This window comes from Symphalangus syndactylus, chromosome 10 (assembly GCF_028878055.3).
Source record: "Symphalangus syndactylus isolate Jambi chromosome 10, NHGRI_mSymSyn1-v2.1_pri, whole genome shotgun sequence".
NCBI classification, from domain to species: Eukaryota; Metazoa; Chordata; class Mammalia; order Primates; family Hylobatidae; genus Symphalangus; species Symphalangus syndactylus.
In genome coordinates, this window is record NC_072432.2 from 30,405,619 (window position 1) to 30,429,160 (window position 23,542).

The 23,542-nt window shown below is 39.7% G+C and overlaps 1 protein-coding gene and 1 long non-coding RNA gene across 8 annotated transcripts in view; one reads left to right on the forward strand and one right to left on the reverse strand.

The window, feature by feature from the left end:
* HADH (hydroxyacyl-CoA dehydrogenase) overlaps nt 1–5,492 on the reverse strand; it is a 48,400-nt gene extending 42,908 nt beyond the window's left edge. The window contains exon 1 of one of the 3 annotated variants that reach the window (XM_055296792.2): nt 5,217–5,492. In XM_055296792.2, coding sequence (XP_055152767.1) covers nt 5,217–5,348 — 132 coding nt within the window. In that variant the 5' untranslated portion in view covers nt 5,349–5,492. The remainder of the gene's footprint in view (nt 1–5,216) is intronic. The other 2 variants (XM_055296789.2, XM_055296790.2) reach the window with 2 other exon arrangements.
* Nucleotides 5,493–5,541: 49 nt separating this feature from the next.
* Nucleotides 5,542–23,542, forward strand: part of LOC129492018 (uncharacterized) — a 99,041-nt gene continuing 81,040 nt past the window's right edge. For all 5 annotated transcript variants that reach the window (XR_010114044.1, XR_010114046.1, XR_010114045.1 and 2 more), the window contains exon 1: nt 5,542–5,716. This is a non-coding gene — a long non-coding RNA (uncharacterized lncRNA). The remainder of the gene's footprint in view (nt 5,717–23,542) is intronic.

The following is a 23,542-nucleotide window of genomic DNA, read 5'->3' on the forward strand; positions in this document are numbered from 1 at the left end:
TCCCAGGTAAGTAAAGAGGCAGAGAGGAGTTAAGTGATTCGCCCGAGGATAGGAAGGCTAGCATCTAAACCCTGGCAGGGACCTCATAACCTGTACTTTTGAGATTAGAATACCACTACCAGAAATAATAACATCATGAATATAACAGGGGGAGCCACAGAGAACATTCACATTATCTTCCTGTGGTCCTAGTAGAACTAGAGAGTGAGGTGTGTGTGCCTACCACAGATAAGGAAGAGAGAAGGGAGAGGGGAAGAAAGAAGAAACTCAAGCAAGGGGCAAGTGACTAAAGCTGGAGGCAGGACATGGCAGGAAAACGCCAAAACCTGACTGACTGAAGTACCATTTCTGCTCTAAAAAATGTCCAAACATATCCCATAACATTATTTTCCGTTGCCTATGAGCCCTACCTCTTCTACCCTCTGGGAATGACAGTATCTCCAACCTCACCTTAAGTCCAATAACTAATATGCTAATAGAGGGTGGTTCTACATCCCAGTACCTCAACCAAGAGCAGAGAACAGCCCAACAAAGATAAGCAACAACTCGGGAAGTGGGGGGAAAACTTCATAACAAACAGACACATCTTATGCCCTTCAGCAGGAAGGTAACAACTGGGAGTACAAATATTCCCTCCATAAGGAATAGTCAAAAGGAGAGCTTACAGCCAGGTAACTGTGCCGGTCTCCTGTGATCCTGAAACTTCTCCTAGGCGTCTGTACTGCTTTGCAAGCAAAGCAGTACTGTACTGTACAGCTCAACAGAGCTGTACTCACAGTAGAAGAGAATAAAGCTGAAAAAATACAAAACAACTCTGATCACTCTTTTTCAGCATGAGGAAATGCAGATTGGGGGCAAGAAGAAGAGATGAGAGATCAAATCCAGTGTCTGGGGAGAAGCTTTCAGGTCTACCTGAATCCTTATCAAGCACGGTAAAGTCACACAAAATGCCTGCAATGTAGCAGGCTCTCCCTGCCCTTACTTTGTTTTTAATAGCCAAAGAAGCTCTCTCTAGAAAAAATACGCACTTTCTGCTTTTTAAAAAGGAGAAAAAAAAAAAAGCAAGCTTTGGAAGAGAAGAACCTACCCCCAACCCCCTTTAAGATGCAAACTTTCTCACTTCCTCAAAGAAGAGTAGTGCACTAAAAAGAAGGCTGCACCAGAGAGCATGTAAAGTGTCTCAAGGAGGACATCTGAAGTGCCCCGTTCCCAGGGAGCCCACCGGCTCCTCACAAGTAATCTAATGAAAGCTATGCATTCTCTCTGGGCTCCTCATATGAAAAAACCCAATGTATGAAGCAAAGCCTAGAAAGGATTCAATACTGGAGAAATGCACACAGCTACCAGCTTTCTTCCTTTCTTGTTTTCCTCTTTATAAAGCGAAAAAACAACTTGTTCCCCACTCAAGGCTCATTTAATCCTATAAGCTTCTTTGCTGGCCTAAGTATCCAGTGAAGATAAATTAGCAATCAAAACCAAGTCAGAAGTGTATAATAAGCAAACATGTGAAACAAGTTAACTTTAAATATTAACCTGCAGTCTAAGGGATTCTTTTTTTTTTTATAATTTAAAACAAACAAAAGAAATGACAGGCAAAGTAGATACTCTTGGAAAATACACATGTACAAATGGCCTGTGCTCTGATCAAATGTAATTAAGCACTGAACTTGTCTTAAATTGCTTAATTGCTTGAGAAATGCATCAGGCTCCCACAAAATCTATTTAAATACTTTTTCATCCTTCTGAGCACAAACTAAAACACGTGTTTAAAATGACAAAACTATTAAAATTATAAGCAGAACTGTACCTTGACTAACATTAAAACTACATCAGAAAGTTCAAGAAAATTAAGCTAATGAAAATCAGTAAGATAACCTCGATACTAGTTTGTGATTGTACTTTTATGGCTTTACTAAAGTTTAACAATAAAATGGGGGGTAAGTAAAAAGTGTTCTCCCTCCTTTCAGAGGTCCCTGAAAAACATACCCGCTGCAGCATCAGTGGGTATATGCATTCAAGATTAAGCAAGATGGAACAGGGAATCATGACCAATATTCTCCATTTAAACATTACAGGCCTACCTCAGCAGCTATGATCAGGATGGGAGTGGATATGAGGCGAAAAGGGCAAAAGGACAAGGACAACTGCAATGAAGATGATGATGATTATTTTTATTTATCTTTTTGAGACGGAGTCTTGCTCTGTTGCCCAGGCTAGAGTGCAGCGGTGCGATCTTGGCTCACTGCAACCTCCGCCTCTCAGGTTCAAGCGACTCTTCTGCCACAGCCTTCCAAGTAGGTGGGACCACAGGCGCATGCCACCATGCCTGGCTAATTTTTTTGTATTTTTAGTAGAGACAGGGTTTCACCATATTGGCCAGGCTGGTCTCGAACTCCTGACCTCAGATGATCTGCCCGCCTCAGCCTCCCAAAGTGCTGGGATTACAGGCTTGAGCCATCATGCCGGGCTGAAGATAATTATTATAAAGGCAGCTAACTTTCTGTGAACTCTTATTATATGCCAGACACTGTGTAAGTGCTTGACATATGCTAATTCATTCAATTCTCTCCCTACGGGGCCAGTACTAGTATTAGTCTACTTTAGAGATGAGAAAACCGAGACACAGAGGTAAAGTAACTTTCCCATGTTAACACAACATGAGGCAGAGCTAGCATGCAGACCATCCAACTTCCTATACTGAACTGTATGTAGCCCATCTGTACTCAAAACACATCAACTAATTCATCTCTGGCACTCAATAAGCAAAACATTTACCCTATGCCAAAAGCTGTTGGTCCAAGGAGCATAAAGAATGAAGCAATACTGCCTAGAACTGCATGCTACAGGGTAGAGTGCAAAACCAGATCAGCTAAACCACTGCAAAGCATTGCTCACAAATGTTTTACAGGATCAGAGCTGTCAACTAAAGTAACTGAGGTTTTTCCAAACTGTGTTACATAAGGATGGAACTACTGTTTCTTATGGTTGTCCACTTTATACATTTCTGGTCTTTATAACCTTTCAGAATGACCGTTCCATTATGTGTCCAGCCTATGGCATAAATAGCTTTTTTTTCCCTTAAGTTTCAAAAGGTACTCCCTGGTCCACCTATTTAAGAGTTTGATTGACAAGCACAAGCCTGTGTTCTCCATTAATGTCAATCATTTCTCCTTACTCCTTTGTCAGGTGAAAGCTCCAATACCATACCTCTAATTTTATGTATTGCCCCTCTGCCTTTTAATGCAACACAACATCCATTTTTGGCTAATGATGGATGCAGCATTCAAAGAACTAAGTACCCTGATTTTCTACAAAAGTTGAAGTGATGCTTTCTACTTAGTTTCTAATCCTTTTCCACTGCTATCTTCAAGGACACCAGCTACAAGTTTCTGGATCCATTTCCCATAATGTTCCTGGAGGCTGCTTAAGGCCCTAATATTTTGTTACTAAGATGTTGTTAAAACGTTTTTAAAAAACACATTGTTCTATTCCTGCTCACAACAAATCTCACTCTCACAACCTTGGGAGAGTTTGGTGGAGCCTGGGAATACAAAGTACTCAAACTAAACTTTCTCTTGAGTATAACCTGTGGAATTCTTAGGTTAAAGGGAATTCCTCCTCCCAGTCCACATACAACATAGATTATGGGGATACTATAACCTAGCAGCCAGGGGATCCACAAAACAAAAAGGGCAATGTATGTCCAAAATTATGGTCTCAGAGAAAATGGGAGACTGTAAGAAGTCATATAAATAAAACATAACAGGGATATAGCTTTTAGAAGAAAACGCAATCAAATAAAAACGCTGTAAAAAACTTGCCAAGGAGAAGAAAATTGAGATATATAATACCTAATAGTAAAAGGTTTTTTATGTTTTTAAAAAGCAAGCATGAAAGCGTGGACTTGGCTGGAAACAAGACACTGAAAAAGTAAACTCTCTCATGACTGTAGCCACAGTAGTACTGTCCCCAAGAAAAATTAGATGACTATAACCGCCTCCCCCAACAAACCAAGTTGCAAAGGACTGAAATGCTAAGAATATAATCAGCTAGGATACGAAAACCATGGTTCTCCAATGTGAGCTGAAATGGAATAATTAAAAAAAAAAAAAAGTACAAGCATTACAGTAGCCAGGTAATCAATCACTCGCACAACTGAGCCTGAACCACAGCTCAGCAGAACAATGGAAAAGCCCTGAAGATGTACAATGCATAAAAGACTTGTTCCGGCTGGGCGCAGTGGCTAACACCTGTAATCCCAGCACTTCGGGAGGCCAGGCGGGCGGATCACCTGAGGTCAGGAGTTCGAAATCAGCCTGATCCACAAGGTGAAACCCTGTCTCTACGAAAAATATAAAATTAGCCGGGCGGGGCGCCTGTAATCCCAGCTACTCCGCAGGCTGAGGCAGGAGAATCGCTTGAACCCGGGAGGCGGAGGTTGCAGTGAACCGAGATCGCGCCATTGCACTCCAGCCTGGGTCAAAGAGTGAGACTCCGACACACACACACACACAAAAAAAAAAAAAAGAGAGAGAGAGACAGAGACTTATTCCGCTGCAGCGCCAAAATCGCAAGCTCAGAACTCTGCACAAACGGCACTATTTCAAAGGTCAAAACCAGGACCTCAGCAATCTTCCATTAGGTGACTTTACAAAGTGCTACAAAAGTCATGACTATTACTATTCTTTACAACCTAGGAAGCGAAGGAAAGACCGGGGAGAGCAGGGAGGCCGTTTAGGAGAGAAAACTACTTTGACAAAGACTGCACAATTACAGAATAAAAATCAAAAATAACTGATAAAATTAAAACTGATCGCAGTTCATGTCTTTGGCAGCAAACTCCCGTTTGAGCCGAGCAGGAACAAACGCGTTATGCCTGAACCTTGTGCACATATAATTCTTTCTTCTCTCGCACGCCCCGCTTCCAAAATGCTTTCACCGCCACTCCCCGTGGAACCTTCAGCGGGCCCTGAGGGCGGCCAGAATTTTCCAAACGAGGAAACTGAGGATCGGCCCAGAACCCTGAATTTTGAGGGGAGTGAGACTTGGGCCCTCACAGGCCCAGACGCGAGATATTGCAACTACACCGGGGAGGGGCGGGGTGAAAACTCCCGGGTGTCGGGCTGGCGCAGGCCCCTTGCGGCCGGTCCCGCCAGCGCTTCCACCTCAGGGTGGGCGGCCAAGCGCGTGGGCACGCTGCAGGGAGGGCCGCTCACCTGGGCAATGCCGGCGCCCATCAGCCCGCCGCCGATGACCGTCACGTGCTTGACGATTATCTTCTTGGCCGAGGCCGAGGCGGTGGACGAGGAGGACACGGAACGCATGAACTGCCTGGTGACGAAGGCCATGGTGTGGCAGCGGCGGCGACAGCAAGGAGACGCGGACGGGCGGGGAAGACGCGCGAGGCGGGCAGCCGCGGAAAGCCAGACTCTGGGGGCGGGGACCTACACTGCCCTGCCGCCCGCGCGCCCCCGGCGTCACCGTGACGTCACAGGGCGGGGGGGGCGGGGCCTCGAGTCCCGCTCTGCCCATTGGTCCGGGCTGTAACGCCCCAGCGCTGAGCGGGATACAAGCGCGGGCTCGTAGCTGTCAGCAGCTGCCCGAGTGAGCGCGGGCTTGAGACCTGCTGAGCAGCGGGACCTGGCGGCTGGCGTTCTGGTGTGGGGCCGAGAACAGACCATTCTTCTGAAAAGCCACTGGCCCCTTGTTCAATGAAGTGAGTGGTGTTGACTCTGTAAATGCTATCCTTTGATGACGTGTGCATATCTAGGCTCTGAAGAAATATGTGCTGCTTGGCTGTGTCGGTAATGGACCCAAAATGTGCACCGTTGGTTGATGTCACCAAATTATCAACTCGGGATTATTTTAATCCCGTGGACAGTGATTGTTTCCCCTAAAAGAGAAAGAAATGCAGACTGCGAACACCCGAAACAAATGTCTAGTGACCCATGAGTTACAATGCAAAAATCAGGCTCAGGGAGGGTAAAGGGAGAGTTGACCTTTAGTTACCCATCTTGACGTTGGACGTCTATCAGTGCAGTGAACATGTGGACGGTTTAAGGTCGTAGAGTAACCTTTGTGGAATAACAAATACTATTAGAAAGCATAGGAAAGAAATGTCTTGTCAAATATATGGAAGACTCGATAGCAGCTTGGCCAATCTTCTCACTCAGGTGGATACTTTCTAATTACTGTGACTTAGTGATATAGGATTCTTATTAATTTATTTGCTTTATGTTTAAATATTGTTAACAAGAAAAACTTTAAACAAATTAAGTTTAGCAGAGTTTATTTAAGCAAAGAAAGCATGAATCAGGTAGTATCCTGAGCCAGTAAAGGTTCAGAGAGCTCCAGCCACTAACAGTGGGCAAGCCGCATTTATAGACAGTATTTCTTGCAGCCTGTAATGGGCTAAAAGCTCCGCTGCGGTGATTGGCTGAGACTTGGCCACTTGTTAGAAGAACATACTCTCAAGTTACATTGCAGTTTATTTACATATTAAGTTTGATTATGCTTTCCGAGGTAGGGAGGCAACTTTAGGCCAGATTTAATTTAATAACAGTTTCCTCCTTTGGATCGGCTTCTCAGTTTTACGAGATTGACCAGAACCTTGTTTTGTCTCAGTATGGAAGTCACAATGTCAAATTAGTTGAGTGATTATACTTTCTTCATGTTGTTATTCTAACTGTAATAACACCATTTGGTATACAAAGGATGGCTGCATAGAGACATTGAAGACTCTCGAGGGGAAACAACACATCAGGGAGACTATCATGGCCACGAGAAGGAGTATAGCAATACACTGAGGTACACACCTTAACAGGAGTCTCTGCAAACTGAACTGATCAAAATCAAACAATTCAAAGTTCAGGCAATAAAGATAGTTCAAAGTATTTGAGTCCAATTGGTCATAGTCTAATTTAGGGCATTATGGAGATTAAGGACTGTTAGAAATGCTTGTTTCTTGGTGCTGTAAAGAAATAGCACTTGAACATAAATTTAATTTCTTTAGCAAGGCCATTTTTACTTTCTGCAGAAAGAGTACACTCGCCAGCAGTTTTGCCACAAGAGTACGCCGAACAAAGGAGGCAGGGTCATTTATAACCTGAGCATCCACCTTACTGTTGTGTCTGGTTTCCATTGCCTGGAATGGGACTTCACATTCTGTATTTGTCTTGATTGGCTAGCAACTTAGAAATTCTTAAAAGAGGCAAAGGCAGAGGAGAACAAAGGAAGGAGGGAGTAACTTGTGGAATGCTGAGAAGGGAAAAACACCTCTAAATAAGGAAGAGGAACAGGCTATGACCTAATGCCCACTTGGACCAGTATAAGCATGCCAGGGCAAATATTTAGGCTAAATTGTGGGAGCTAAGAACATAAAGTACATTGATTTCTTTATTACAGCTAGCAGATATTTAAGAATGTTAGCACAGGTCTTTGAATAAATTTTGCTTCTAAGAGAGGTTACTATTTATTCTTAGTTAGATGAGGAGGAAAGTCTTTGAAGAGGAACCTCTACTTTACTTTTTACAAGGACCATAGTTCACTGAATGACCTGATTCAGCCTTATGGCCTGATTTAAAGAGGTATCCATTTTTGTAGTTAGCCTGGTAACACAAGTTATAATAACCTGGAGACCCGCTAAAGAAGCATAAAGATTAGAAAAGTTTGGAATAGCCTAGCTTGCCTTTCACTGCTCAGGATGCCTACAAACCAACCATTAGCTGCTCCCATAAATGTATCATGTGTTCCTTTCCCCTGAGAAGTTTCCTTAATATATTCAGTGGCAATGTTTAGAGAAACAGCAGTATCTGCCATCTTTTAAATTAAGTTTTCTGTAGTAGTAAAATTAGAGGAAAAATAAGTGCAACATTCAGTTTTATTCAGCACCATGCAAAAGCCCCCAGCATGAGCAAAGAGGAGATCCAAAGTTGTGTAATGTTCCATGAAGTGTGTTTGTTGAACACAAATGTTTTGATCCACTGAGAACATTTGAGTAGCTTCTACCCTCTGAACCCCTAGGAGGTCTCACTGGCTACAAATTCAAGATTTTCACCAATTTACAGATTAGTTTCAAATTCCATACAACAGGCACCCTGCTAATGCCAAGAGTAAGTTCCAGCAACTCCATTGGAACCTTTCCTCAGTAGAAACTAACTTATCTTCATCTATTTTTAGGTTGGTGCTTCCTTTGATTATTGACTGCTTTAACCTCTGATTATGAAAGGTATTATGGGAACTTCCAGGGAAGGCTATTGGGATGCAGGAGCGAGCCAGGCCAAATAGCAAGATCTGAACCAGTGAGGAAACAACAGAGAAGGCAGATTATACACCAACCCAATATAGGCCCTTGGGGGCTTGAAAAGAGGGCCACTTAGTGGTGTTTGAGCCAAGGTCAGTTAAATTTGTCCACCCACAAGTTGGCATAGCTCCTGAATAAAATCCAGTGGTGAACTTACGCTTCTGTGGTCCCTATATAGCATGTTGTAAGGGTGCAAAACACTGGATCTAGTAAAAAGACTTTGCTAGATTTAATCCAGTGAAATCATACAAGCAATTATTTGTACCCACGTAGGTAGTCCCCAACGTCTTAAGTATGCAATGCCTGGAAGCACAAGATACCTTTTGCAGGCATCACTCTGATAGTTTTTTTTTAACTTTTATGTACAATTGACACATAATAATTGTACATATTTATGGGGTACAGTGTGATATCTCAATGCATGTATATGTTGAACAATGATCAGATCGGGATAATTATTAAATAATATGTCACTTTAAACATTTATCATTTCTTTTTGGGGATAACATTCAAAATCATCTCTTCTAGCTATCTTGAAATATACAATACATTATTATTATTAGCTGTAGTCCTTCTACTGTGTAATAGAATAGCAGCTTTTATTCTTCCTGTCTAACTGTAACTTTGCACCCATTGACCAATCCCCTCTATCCAGATTTTTTATATTTGGTAACAGTTTGGTTATTAACTGGAAAGATCAAGATACTATTTTCAGCAAGTGTAGGAAGGCAGTTAGCAGTGATGTGTAGCATATCAAAGATAACCTTCCTCTCTTTCCTTGGGGTTGCAGGGTGACTGTCATTAGGAACACAGAGAGGCATTACCGTTAATGTAATTGTTTCCAGATTTTTGGGCATTAGCTCATAAACCCAACAGTTACTCTGGTTTCTTGGAGACCATAAGACTTTGCCAGAGCCATCCACAGAATATCATCCCAAATTGACAAGGAAATTCAGTTATTTCTGTTGCATACAACATTTTGAGATAACAACTAGAATTATGATTAATAGCCTTATACCAGGACTATTAGATTTATATTAATTTCTTAAAAGTTCTGAAATACATATTAATAGCATATCCATACATATGTAATTCAAAAAAGTCTAGCATTATTTAGGGTTTTCCTAAAGAAAGGGAAGGAATTAGTATTGCAGGAAATAGAGAAAAAAGGAAAAAAAGAGAAGGTTTTCATTATAGCAAAGAACTCTTGATCTGCAATATTAGGAAAGCTGTCTACATATAGGATACCATATGCTTCTAGGGAAAAACTTCCCTGATCAGCTTTATTTCAAGGTCTCCAACAGATTTATAATTCCAGAAGTCTACAGGACCTCTTTTGTGTTGAGAAATGCAGATCCAAGATTCAAGGCCTTGAAGTTTGCTGCAGAGAAGAACTTTGTGTGGTCCCTTTCAACCGAGTTCAAGTACTGTCTTTCTCTGGAGTTATTTCCAAAAGACCCCCACCTCCAGGTTCTATATTATGAAACACTTGGTTGTCATCAGTTGGTGGGTCACGAAGGACTTCTTTCACTTGCTAAAAATATGCCTTGGCAGAATGCATTCAAGCCTTGCACTATTAAGTCATGTCAGGGTTTATAAGAGGGGAAGATACATGAGACTTCATTATTAGGGGCTTATGCCTTCCAGTAATTATTAGTAACCAGTATTAGGAGCTTATGCCTTCCAGTAACTATTTTATGAGGGGTCAATTTATGTTTTACAGTGGGAATGGATCTTATTGCCATCAATCAGTAATATCTTTGACCAAGGCAATCCAATCAATTCAGTTAGCTTTTCCTATGCTATTGTGTTTATAATACCTATTTAACTGTTTTACAGCTTGTCCAGTGAAATGCATACCTCTCTGTTGCTCAAAATTTCTCTGGCAATGCCCTGTAAGGGAAACACATTTTCCAATAACCTTTTAGCTATGTTATATCATTGGCCTTCCTGCATTGGAAATCTTCTATACAACCAGAAAACATGCATTTAAAGTGGAAATTGAATGAAAGCCATTTGTAGGTGTTCATGAAATGTATCACCTGAAGTTTTTATTGTCTTACCACAATTATGGGTTTGACAAACCAAACATTGGTTGTAAACTATTTTAGCAATTTTGTAACAGTCACCCCACCAATCTTTTTTCATAATTTGAATAATTTTATCTCCTCCATAATGAGTCATGGAGTGCAGAGCTTTTAATATTGGAAGATTTAAGACTCCAGAAGAACCAGGCAGCCATCCGGGTTCTTCATGCATCCAGGCTTAACATTGGATTTACATTCTCTTAAATACCAACTTTGTTTCTCCAATTCAGGTGCTTATAGCCCTATTTATTGAATAGGTTTTATCAAATGTAATTTGACTTGGATCAATATTATATAGTTCATTCAAGCTGTATATCTTAATAATTTCAGTACTGGCTTAATTAGCATGAAATTTGGCCCAAGTCATTTCCTTTGTATTATTTTTTATTCTGTGTGACATTAGGTTAGCAGTTTTATGAATCAGTCAATTTCTTCATTAGAGTCCTGGGAATTCTTACCCAACCCAATGGTGTGATTTTAAAGTTATGAGAAACCTGTACTTCTCAGAGTTCTTTCCATAAATCTCCTTGAAGATGAACACTTTAGGCTTATGGTTTCTCAGAAAGTACCAGAGTAAACAATTAACTATCTATGAATGACAAGACTTAAAATGGCCACGACTTTAAAGGTCTGGGAAGAGTTCATTACAATAATGACACAATTGACAAGGAAACTCAGTTACTTCTGTTGTATTCAACATTTTAAGATAATTACTAGAATTATGACTGATAGCCTTATAGCAGAACTATTAGATTTCTATGAATTTTACACAATTTCTCAAATACATATTAACACACTCATACAAATATAATTCAAAAAAAGTGGTATTATTTATTATTTTATAATCCTTCCCATATAATTTATCAGATCAGCCCAATTAGTTTAATATGTCTCTTTCTATAAGAAGAGATATCCTTTTGAGATATTCTGAAGGCCCATATGGAAAATCTCGAAGTTAATTCAATTTCAAGAAAAGACTTAATTTAGAATTTTATTTTGGAAAGTTTATAAAAAATATCAAATGTTTAAAACATTTGATCAAAAAAGGATCACAAGTCACTGTGAGCAATAATCATTCATTTAACCAGAGTGATAATTTAAAGACTTCAAAGGCAAATACAGAAAGTTGCAGAGTTGTAACTTACATTTTTTAATAAAGGGGACTCAGTTTTCATAAGTGATCAAAAACCCAATAAAGGCAACATGAAGCACGGGAAATTATCTTGGTAAAATACAGAATCTTTGCTTCCTAGGCCAATTATAAAAAAAGTAAAGAAAAACTTTTCATAATTTCCTATCAAGAGCAGGCCAACAATTCAAGAAAACCTTATTGTTTTAACAGACAGGACTACATTCTAGTTTTGCATCACTGTACTTTTGATACTAATGCTCAACTTTTGGAGAAACTCAAATAATTTTCTTCTAATATTAGCCAGCTTAATCACGCATAAAACTCCATTTATAAGATTCATCTTCCAGAAAACTTCTACAACTTCCTTATCTGTTCAGTTCTTGTGCTGTACTTTTCCTCTTCACATTTTGGAACAACCAGTCATTCTATTTGAGGACAAAAGTTACTCTTTTTTTCCCTTAACAAAAAAATTCTCATACCTTATAACCTTTTCTTACCCAGAGCACATCTTAACTACCTGATATACTTGCATATAGAGTTTTTCTCTATTTCTATTAATTCTATATATTAAATTAAATAGATTAATTAGAATTTTTTTTTTTTTATTATACTTTAGGGTTTTAGGGTACATGTGCACAATGTGCAGGTTTGTTACATATGTATCCATGTGCCATGTTGATTTCCTGCACCCATTAACTCGTCATTTAGCATTAGGTGTATCTCCTAATGCTGTCCCTCCCCCCTCCCCCCACCCCACAACAGTCCCCGGAGCGTGATGTTCCCCTTCCTGTGTCCATGAGTTCTCATTGTTCAATTCCCACCTATGAGTGAGAACATGCGGTGTTTGGTTTTTTGTCCTTGCGATAGTTTACTGAGAATGATGTTTTCCAGTTTCATCCATGTCCCTAGAAAGGACACGAACTCATCATTTTTTATGGCTGCATAGTATTCCATGGTGTATATGTGCCACATTTTCTTAATCCAGTCTATCGTTGTTGGACATTTGGGTTGGTTCCAACTCTTTGCTATTGTGAATAGTGCCGCAATAAACATACGTGTGCATGTGTCTTTATAGCAGCATGATTTATAGTCCTTTGGGTATATACCCAGTAATGGGATGACTGGGTCAAATGGTATTTCTAGTTCTAGATCCCTGAGGAATCGCCACACTGACTTCCACAATGGTTGAACTAGTTTACAGTCCCACCAACAGTGTAAAAGTGTTCCTATTTCTCCACATCCTCTCCAACACCTGTTGTTTCCTGATTTTTTAATGATGGCCATTCTAACTGGTGTGAGATGGTATCTCACTGTGGTTTTGATTTGCATTTCTCTGATGGCCAGTGATGAGGAGCATTTCTTTATGTGTTTTTTGGCTGCATAAATGTCTTCTTTTGAGAAGTGTCTGTTCATGTCCTCTGCCCACTTTTTGATGGGGTTGTTTGTTTTTTTCTTGTAAATTTGTTTGAGTTCATTGTAGATTCTGGATATTAGCCCTTTGTCAGATGAGTAGGTTGCAAAAATTTTCTCCCATTGTGTAGGTTGCCTGTTCACTCTGATGATAGTTTCTTTTGCTGTGCAGAAGCTCTTTAGTTTAATGAGATCCCATTTGTCGATTTTGGCTTTTGTTGCCATTGCTTTTGGTGTTTTAGACATGAAGTCCTTGCCCACGCCTATGTCCTGAATGGTATTGCCTAGGTTTTCTTGTAGGATTTTAATGGTTTTAGGTCTAACATATAAGTCTTTAATCCATCTTGAATTAATTTTTGTATAAGGTGTAAGGAAGGGATCCAGTTGCAGCTTTCTACATATGGCTAGCCAGTTTTCCCAGCACCATTTATTAAATAGGGAATCCTTTCCCCATTTCTTGTTTTTGTCAGGTTTGTCAAAGATCAGATAGTTGTAGCTATGCGGCATCATTTCTGAGGGCTCTGTTCTGTTCCATTGATCTATGTCTCTGTTGTGGTACCAGTACCATGCTGTTTTGGTTACTGTAGCCTTGTAGTATAGTTTAAAGTCAGGTAGCGTGATGCCTCCAGCTTTGTTCTTTTGGCTTAGGATTGACTTGGCGATGCGGGCTCTTTTTTGGTTCCATATGAACTTTAAAGTAGTTCTTTCCAATTCTGTGAAGAAAGTCATTGGTAGCTTGATGGGGATGGCATTGAATCTATAAATTACCTTGGGCAGTATGGCCATTTTCACGATATTGATTCTTCCAACCCATGAGCATGGAATGTTCTTCCATTTGTTTGTATCCTCTTTTATTTCATTGAGCAGTGGTTTGTAGTTCTCCTTGAAGAGGTCCTTCACATCCCTTGTAAGTTGGATTCCTAGGTATTTTATTCTCTTTGAAGCAATTATGAATGGGAGTTCACTCATGATTTGGCTCTCTGTTTGTCTATTATTGGTGTACAAGAATGCTTGTGATTTTTGTACATTAATTTTGTATCCTGAGACTTTGCTGAAGTTGCTAATCAGCTTAAGGAGATTTTGGGCTGAGACAATGGGGTTTTCTAGATATACAATCATGTCATCTGCAAACAGGGACAATTTGACTTCCTCTTTTCCTAATTGAATACCCTTTATTTCCTTCTCCTGCCTGATTGCTCTGGCCAGAACTTCCAGCACTATGTTGAATAGGAGCGGTGAGAGAGGGCATCCCTGTCTTGTGCCAGTTTTCAGAGGGAATGCTTCCAGTTTTTGCCCATTCAGTATGATATTGGCTGTGGGTTTGTTGTAGATAGCTCTTATTATTTTGAGATACGTCCCATCAATACCTAATTTATTGAGAGTTTTTAGCATGAAGGGTTGTTGAATTTTGTCAAAGGCCTTTTCTGCATCTATTGAGATAATCATGTGGTTTTTGTCTTTGGTTCTGTTTATATGCTGGATTACATTTATTGATTTGCGTATGTTGAACCAGCCTTGCATCCCAGGGATGAAGCCCACTTGATCATGGTGGATAAGCTTTTTGATGTGCTGCTGGATTCGGTTTGCCAGTATTTTATTGAGGATTTTTGCATCAATGTTCATCAAGGATATTGGTCTGAAATTCTCTTTTTTGGTTATGTCTCTGCCAGGTTTTGGTATCAGGACCATGCTGGCTTCGTAAAATGTGTTAGGGAGGATTCCCTCTTTTTCTATCGATTGGAATAGTTTCAGAAGGAATGGTACCAGTTCCTCCTTGTACCTCTGGTAGAATTCAGCTGTGAATCCATCAGGTCCTGGACTCTTTTTGGTTGGTAAGCTATTGATTATTGCCACAATTTCAGAGCCTGTTATTGGTCTATTCAGAGATTCAACTTCTTCCTGGTTTAGTCTTGGGAGGGTGTATTTGTCGAGGAATTTATCCATTTCTTCTAGATTTTCTAGTTTATTTGCATAGAGGTGTTTGTAGTATTCTCTGATGGTAGATTGTATTTCTGTGGGATCGGTGGTGATATCCCCTTTTTCATTTTTTATTGCATCTATTTGATTCTTCTCTCTTTTCTTCTTTATTAGTCTTGCTAGCGGTCCATCAATTTTGTTGATCTTTTCAAAAAACCAGCTCCTGGATTCATTAATTTTTTGAAGGGTTTTTTGTGTCTCTATTTCCTTCAGTTCTGCTCTGATTTTAGTTATTTCTAGCCTTCTGCTAGCTTTTGAATTTGAGATGGAGTCTTGCTCTGTCGCCCAGGCTTAAGTGCAGTGGTGCAATCTCAGCTCACTGCAAGCTCTGCCTCCTGGGTTCAAGTGATTCTCCTGCCTCAGGTTCCAGAGTAGCTGGGGCTACAGGCACGTGCCACCATGCCCAGCTAATTTTTGTATTTTTGGTACAGATGAGGTTTCACCATATTGGCCAGGCTGGTCTCGAACTCCTGACCTCGTGATCTACCTGCCTTAGCCTCCCAAAGTGCTGGGATTACAGGCGTGAGCCATCGTGCCCAGCCAATTAGAATTCTTAATCCTTAGTGACTTTAACTGCCACTGAACACTACAAAGCAAGCAATTGTGAACTGTCTACATCGCCCATGGAACTGCCATATCACTCATCTGTACCTTGGCAAATCTATTAATCATTACTTCTAGAAGCATATGCTTTCTTATAGTACAATTTATCAGTGTCGCCCAGAACACGTTTGTAACAAATATCTTTAGTGTATCAGTAATAAGAAACTGTAAAGGAGACAAAATTTCATCTCTAGCCTCTTAGGTTTTCTTTTTTTATTGCTAGGCCTGAGAATTAAATTGTGGTTTGTACAGATTTCCCTCAAGTTCAGTTTTCCATCTTGATAAGAATGTTAAGACCTTCTAATATAGGAAGGACTGTTTTACATGGGAACTTTATCTTACGTCTGTTTAACTCACTTATTTTGAACAATTATGCATAGATTGTTTATAAAGATGAGACAGTAAGCAGCTAGTCATCATCTTAGTTATTTCTCTTGCTGACATATTTTGTGATCTAGAGGTAACATAAGTTTATTTTACCAGTGAACCTAGGTAGGAAAAGTTATGTGCCTGTATTATATTTAATGCTGAAAATTCTGAAGACATGACTGTTTTAATGAAATCAACAAGATTCTTATTTACCAAGGTCACCCAAGTAATGTGAATTTGAAAAGCATTTTAGTTCTTAATTTTCTGAGTGAATACTTCATTTATATTAGTGCTTATTTTTGAAAAACCCAAATAAATAGAGCTCTTTTTCAATTCAATTTGGCAATATCATAAGGAGATACAAAAATATCACACATGTGTCATACATACAGATCTGTCCATAAACGTATAAACAGATACAGATCTTCTATAGCTTTCATTTAAAATTTTTAGCCATTTGCCAGGCGCACAATAATATAAAACTCAGTAATTTATTTAAAAATATCTGAACCAGAATTGTTTTCCTGGCCAATAGAATAAGATTTCCTGCCCTCATGGGTAAAGCTTTTAAATAGTATTTGTGAAAAAGATATTTAAGATTTTTTTCATTTGTTTTCTGTAAGCAACCTTATAAAGAGGCAATCTTTGCTTTATTTACTGCTTTAAATGCCTGTACATGCCAATTTAAAAATGTATCCCATTGCTTTGTGGCATTTTGGATTCCTTTTTTAATGCCCCTGCAAATGAACAATTTTATGTATGTTAAAATTTCCCCATTGTAACAACTATAATTCTAAGTTGTCCTAGTAAGGGACATTTTTTAAAAAACACACAGGTTCTAGGCCCATAATTTTTGTGCATAAAGTTAGCTGGCATACCAAAAAGTGGAGTCCCAGATTCTTGGAATCCCAGACTTTTCTTTTCTTTTTTTTTTTTTTTTGAGAGGGAGTTTTGCACTGTCACCCAGGCTGAAGTGTAGTGGCACGATCTGGGCTCACTGCAACCTCTGCCTCCTGGGTTCAAGTGATTCTCCTGCCTCAGCCTCCCAGGTAGCTGGGATTAAAGGCGCCTGCCACCATGCCTGGCTAATTTTTATATTTTTAGTAGAGATGTGGTTTCACCATATTGGCCAGGCTGGTCTCGAACTCCTAACCTCAGGTGATCTGCATGCCTCAGCCTCCCAAAGTGCTGGGATTACAGGCATGAGTGCCTGGCTGGAATCCCAGACTTTTTTTTTTAATTTGGAGAAATCTATTTTCAAAAGATACTGACCTCAAGCCTCTGACTAGATCCAATCCAGTTACTTAGATCCAATCACATCCCAGACCCAGTCCAGTAAAATTGCTCAAATAAAGTCAGAGAGGTCAAAACAAAAATTCATAGAGCTTGAATTTAAGAGAGAACTCTGCCATGATCCCAGTTGCTGTGAGAGATGAGTGGGCACATAATCCCTGGTGAGTACCTTCACTTGGCCATACTGTGCTCCTGTGTGTCCCTGGAGGTCTGCTTTGGGTCCCACTTCTGACACCAATCTATTAAAATAGATACTTTAGACAAATTAAATTTAGTAGAGTTTATTTGAGCAAAGAAATGGTTCATGAATTGGGTAGCACCTTGAACCAGTAACAATTCAGACAGCTTCACCCAGCAATAGTGGATAGGCAGTATTTATAGACAGAAAAAGAAAGTGACATATAGAAATAACCTGATTTGTTACAAATGTTTTTCTGCCTTATTTTGTCATGGTCTGTGCAGTTGCAGCCTGTAATTGGCTGAAATCTCAGTTGCTATGATTGGCTGAGACCTATCTACTTGTTACAAGAATATACTCTCAAGTTAGATTGTAGTTTGTTTACATATTAAGATAGGTTACAGTTTACTATGTATGGAGAGAACTTTAGGCCATATTTAATTGAACAGTATATAATAAAGACCCACGAACATCAAAGAAGTCCTCCCCCTACTAGAAGTAACTGTCATAGTGGATCCTGTGTTCACTTTTTTTTTTTTGCTTTGATCTCATCTTTATATATAATTCTGTAAAAAATTTCAGAAAGCACTGTTGTTGAGCACCATGTTAGGCTTGGGAGATCACTACTGGCTGAAGAGAAAGTGTTAGGTTCAAATAATAAAATCCATTAAGTGCTAGACTGTAGCAAATGCAAAAACCTATAGGGTATAAATGAAAAAGGAAGATTGCATAGACAAACTTAGTAACTTGAAGCATGAGTCAATTTATGAAGAAAAGAGAATTTGCTTCAGAGGAAGCAACAAATTCAAAGGCAGAAGCATAAGAAATTAATGCAACAGGAAAAGGGGGTAAGGAATTAGGTGTGGTTAGAGATGAAGCTAGGATGATAGATTGGGAGGATGATTAGGTGGGTTTTTAGTCCTCATTTACAACTTGTGTCAATCCAAGGCCGAACATAGTCTAATTACAGTGTTGTCATATATTTTTTAATGAAATTTGTGTGTAATGGACAGCAGTGATGCTTCAGTATGGTACATTTTCAGATCTGTAATTCTTTTCCTTGGGAAAGAGAGAATAGCTACTTGTCTTAGTCTACTTGGGATGCTATAACAAAATACCACTAGTTTGGTGCGTTATAAACAATAGAAATTTATTTCTCACAATTCTGGAGGCTTGGAAGTCCAGATCAAGGCATGAGCAGATTCATCCTACTTCCTGGTTCACAGATGACTCCTTCTCATTGTAACCTCACGTGGTAGAAGGGACAAGCGAGCTAGCTCTCTGGGATCTCTTTTATAAGGTCTAATCCCATTCATGAGAGCCTGCCCTCATGACCTAATCACCTCCCTAAGGCTCACCTCCAAATATCTTCACATTAGGATTCAACATAAGACTTTTGAGAGGACACAAACATTCAGTCCACAATACTGCTGCAGTATTTTTTTTTTAACAATTCTCAAATCTGAGGTACCTATAGTATGTAAAGATGTGATGTGGCCAGGTACAGTGGCTCATGCCTATAATCCCAGCACTTTGAGAGGCCAAGGTGGACAGATCACTTGGGCCTAGGAGTTTGAGACCAGCCTGGGCAACATGGTAAAACCCTGTTTCTACAAAAAAAAAAAAAAAAAAAAAAAAAAATTAGCTGGACATGGTGGTGCTTGCCTGTAGTCCCAGCTACTAGGGAGGCTGTGGTGGGAGGATCACCTGAGTCCAGGAAGGTCAAGGCAACAGTCAGCTATGATCATGCCACTGCACTCCAGCCTGGGTGATAGGGTGAGACCCTGTCTCAAACAAAACAAAACAAAAAGTAATGTAAAGAAAGGAGCACTGTAGCCAGAATTCAGTGTCCTGGCATAGTCACTAGTGTGCCATATGACCTTCTACAAACACTTGCCCTCCCTTGGCTCCAATGTCCTCATCTCTCAAAAGAAATAGTTGGATAAACAACCTTCTAGCTGTTTTCTACTAAGAGTCTAACACCACTTATCATGTTCTAAAGCGGGAGGGCCACCACTGCCCCTCCTCCTGCCTAGTGCTGATCAGATGACAGTTACAATAGAATCATTCTTCTTTTGCCAGAAGTGCAAATCATTTCCCAAATGTGGCCTTGGGTTTTCAGGAGCCCAGTAGTGACTTCTGTGGTCCCTGACTTGCACCCTCACCCTATTATTGGAGTTGTGCTTCATTTCTCTCTGTGGAAAGAGTGAAGTATTGGGAAATGTGACCCTGGTCACCAAACCAACTCAGAGACAGCAAGTGCTTTGGCAAAGGAAAGGGCTGGCACAGAACAGAGTAAGTAATGACTGCTTTTATTTTTGTCCTATAAATGGATAATTATAGTACTTAAAAAATAGACATCAAAGAAGCATTATCTAACAACATACATGATGGTGGGCTCTGAGTGCAGCAGAAGCAGTGCGTAAAGTAGGTCCTTTGCCTCCAACAGAGCAGTGGTGGGCAAAAAATATCAATGCTTTTCTGGTTTTCAAGCTTTATGAAGTAGGCAGGCAGAGAGAGCTGAGCTGACACAGTACTGACACTGTCAGGTGATAGATGCATCGACCCAAGCACAGGATTTTTTAACAGCCAGGAGCATTTGGGTTTGGGATTCATTGAGTAAGTTGGGATTTTCCTTCTATTTGTGAGAAATTAATAATTTCTGGCTTATGGATAAAAAGTGAAAAATTAATGTTGCCTCTCCTGTTTTGTTGAGCAATTTAAAAATTTCATATGGCAGAAAACCAGAGGCTGTGGCTGCTCAGGGTGGCATGACAGCAAAGTCCAGAAAGTTCAATCAAAAGCTTACCTACTGCAAAATTAAAGATGGGTGACATTACCACTCTTGTCAGCAGAGTTTTCAAGGAAATAATCATATGATTTGCATAATTAAGACATAATTGGTTCAGAAGGGAATGATCATGTATTTGTATGGCAAACTGAAACATGCTCTCAGGATGACTTATAAGACATATAAAGTAAAATCTCTAATAATACTGAAGAATTTATCAAATAATTCTGTGCTCTTGAGCTTTTAGAAAAAAAATTTATCCTGGCAGACCTTAAATATCTTGGTTTTTCTCATCATGCTAGCAGTTGTTGTAATATCAGGTGCTTTCTACCACCATTTTCTCCTCTACTTAGAAAACCTTTATTTCACTTAGAGAGCATCATGGCCTTCCAAAATAGCGAGTTGAAATTAAAGTCTAGAAACTGTGAAGCATAGGATTCCTGGAATCAAAGTAGTCAAAACACATGCAAAACAAACATTTGTATAAAATGCTGCCTTTGGAAAAAGAAGATGATGTGTAGTACAGCTTATGCAATCTTGATTCAGGGTTTTAGGCATATTCTGCAATCTGGGTGAGAATTTATTTGGACTCTTGCTAAGGAGATGAAATGTTCATTCCACCCCAAACACAGATTTTGCACACAGAGGGTGACAGTAGCCTATTTTACCATAAGTATTAGTGGCTCTGGGGTTTCACTGAGTATAGGTCAGGATTCTTTTTCTATTTTATGGGAAGGGAAAGATTTCTGAATTATTGAGAATGAACTATTTTTCTAACCTCAGCCAGCAGTCTCCAAAATGCTTGCATGAGATCATAAGACTCAATAAGTTGGACAATGAGAACCATGCAGTACACATTCATTACTACCCAAGAGGGGAGCCACCTACAGAATGTGTCCTTTCACATAAATTATACCTTCTGATTTGTTTTCTTACGATTTCCAGGTACAAAGATTTATGCAATGAAAACTAACCATTCACTAGCCTTAAAAACAATGGTAATAATGATGGCCATCCCTTTGAGCAATTTTTATATGCCACTCAGTTAGGTTAAATGGTTTTGCATGTCATATCAGCATTTATTGAGCCCATTGCTATTTTTACACCATTCTGGGCACTACATGTGAATTCATTAATTAAATTCTCACAATAACCCTATGTGGTAGGTACTAAGGGTACCCATCTTTTACAGGTAAGAACGTTGAGGCCCAAAAAGGTTCAGAAACTTAGCCAAGGCCACACAGCTAATGAATGGCACTGGCAGACTTCAAATTCAGGACAGTCTGTTTTTAGGGGTCGTGTTCTTGACTACATGCTGTTTTGCCTTTTCATAATGACCCTCAGGCTTTCGTGCTATCCTCATCTAAAATGAAGAAACAGGTTTGGAGCATTTCAACCATTTATTAAATGTAGCTCACCTAATAACTTACCAGGCTCAGATTTTATCCCGCTCTGACCTCAAGGCTCTCATGCTTTTCACAATTCCATACTCGTTAGACAGTACCCCTGCTTCTAGAGGGGAAAAAAGGAGGGAGATGTTCTCCAGTAAACATTATCTATGTTTAGATTTGGAGCTTTTGCTGTTATACTAATATTATCATAAAAATTAGGCCAATTAATATATTTGGACATTCTTACTAATAAACCCCAGAGCCGCAAGTTTCCCACAGTGATTCCCAATGGTTCTACCTGAAGAGTGTAAGAGTCATGTGTTTATACCATCTCATTTCCAGCATGCAGAATCTTGTTTCTCAAACACAAACATCCATTTTTAATTGTTTATTGCTCACCTCTCCTTGATACTTCAAATTCTTATCAGATACTTCAAATGTAACTTATCAAAATTTGAGCCTATTATTTCCTGCCCCCCACCTAACTCAAATAGCTTCCACCTCTTCTTGCATTTGATGCCTCAGTTCATTATGAACCCCCCATCCAAGGGGCCTTGTGATGTACCATATATCAGCAGTTCATCACTTTTTATTACTGAATATTCCATTGTATGGCTTTACCAGGTTTTGACTGTACATTTAGCAGTTGATAGACATTGAGGTTGGTTCCAGTTTGGAATTATGAATAATGCTGCTATGAACATTCACAAGCAAGGAGTCTTGCTATGTTGGCCAGGCTGGTCTCCAACTCCTCTCAAGCAATCCTGTCACCTCAGCTTTCTGAGTAGCTGGAATTATAGACATGTACCACTTCACCCAGCTTGGACATATATTTTCATTTCTCTTGGGTAGTTTTGTGTTTAGCTTTTTGAGAAACTCCAGAATTGTTTCCAAAATGACTACACAAATTTTATAACCACCAGCAATATATGAGTTCCTTTTTCTCCACATCTTCACCAACACTTGTTATTTTCTGTGTATTTGTTATAGCCATCCTAGTGTGTGTGAAAAGTTACACTTAATGCTCTTCCCTAATTACTAATGATGTTGAGCATTTTTATGTGCTTATTAGCCATTCATGTATCTTCTTTATTAAAATATTTCTTCTGGGGCCACCACTGCCTCTCTTGCACTTTTGCCAGAAGTGCAGATCGTTTCCCAAATGTGGCCTTGGGCTTTCAAGAGCCCAGTAGTGACTTCTGTGGTCCCTGACTTGCACCCTCACCCTATTATTGGAGTCGTGCTTCATTTCTCTCTGTGGAAAGAGTGAAGTATTGGGAAGTATGACCCTGGTCACCGAACCAACTCAGAGACTTATTTTCAGTATGTACTCATGAATTCTTAGTCTTTCCAAAGGTATATAATTCATTACTGTATTTATTTGATTATTTTGATTTTCCAATTGAACCAGATTTGGCCAGTGGGAATCTCTCCAAGATAGTTCCTTTGTGACATTTCCCTGCTATCTTCTCACTTCTTGATTCCTCACCACCTTCTCACTTCCTGATTTTTGGACATAACAAGGCTCATTTTGTACCTCTTCTGCCCTAGCTCCAGAAACAGCCATTTCATTTGGAAGCTCTGGTTCCTCTGAGTGGAAATGGTATTAGAAACCAAGGTCTGGGCACAACTGTCCTTTAAAGAGAGTAATCTGGCAGCTGAGTGAAGTATGCATTAGTTCTCTATTACCCTGTGTATTAGTCTGTTCTCACGCTGCTATGAAGAAATAATTGAGACTGGGTAATTTATAAAGAAAAGAGGTTTAATTGATTCACAGTTCCAGATGGCTGGGGAGGCCTCAGGAAACTTACAATCATGGTAGAAGGTGAAGAGGAAGCAAGGCACTTTCCTCACAAGGCAGCAGGAAAGAGAAGTGCCGAGAAAAGGGGGAAAAGCCCCTTATAAAACCATGAGATCTTGTGAGAACTCACTCACTATCATGAGAACAGCATGGGGTAACTGCCCCCATGATTCAGTTACCTCCCACCAGGTCCCTCCCATGACACGTG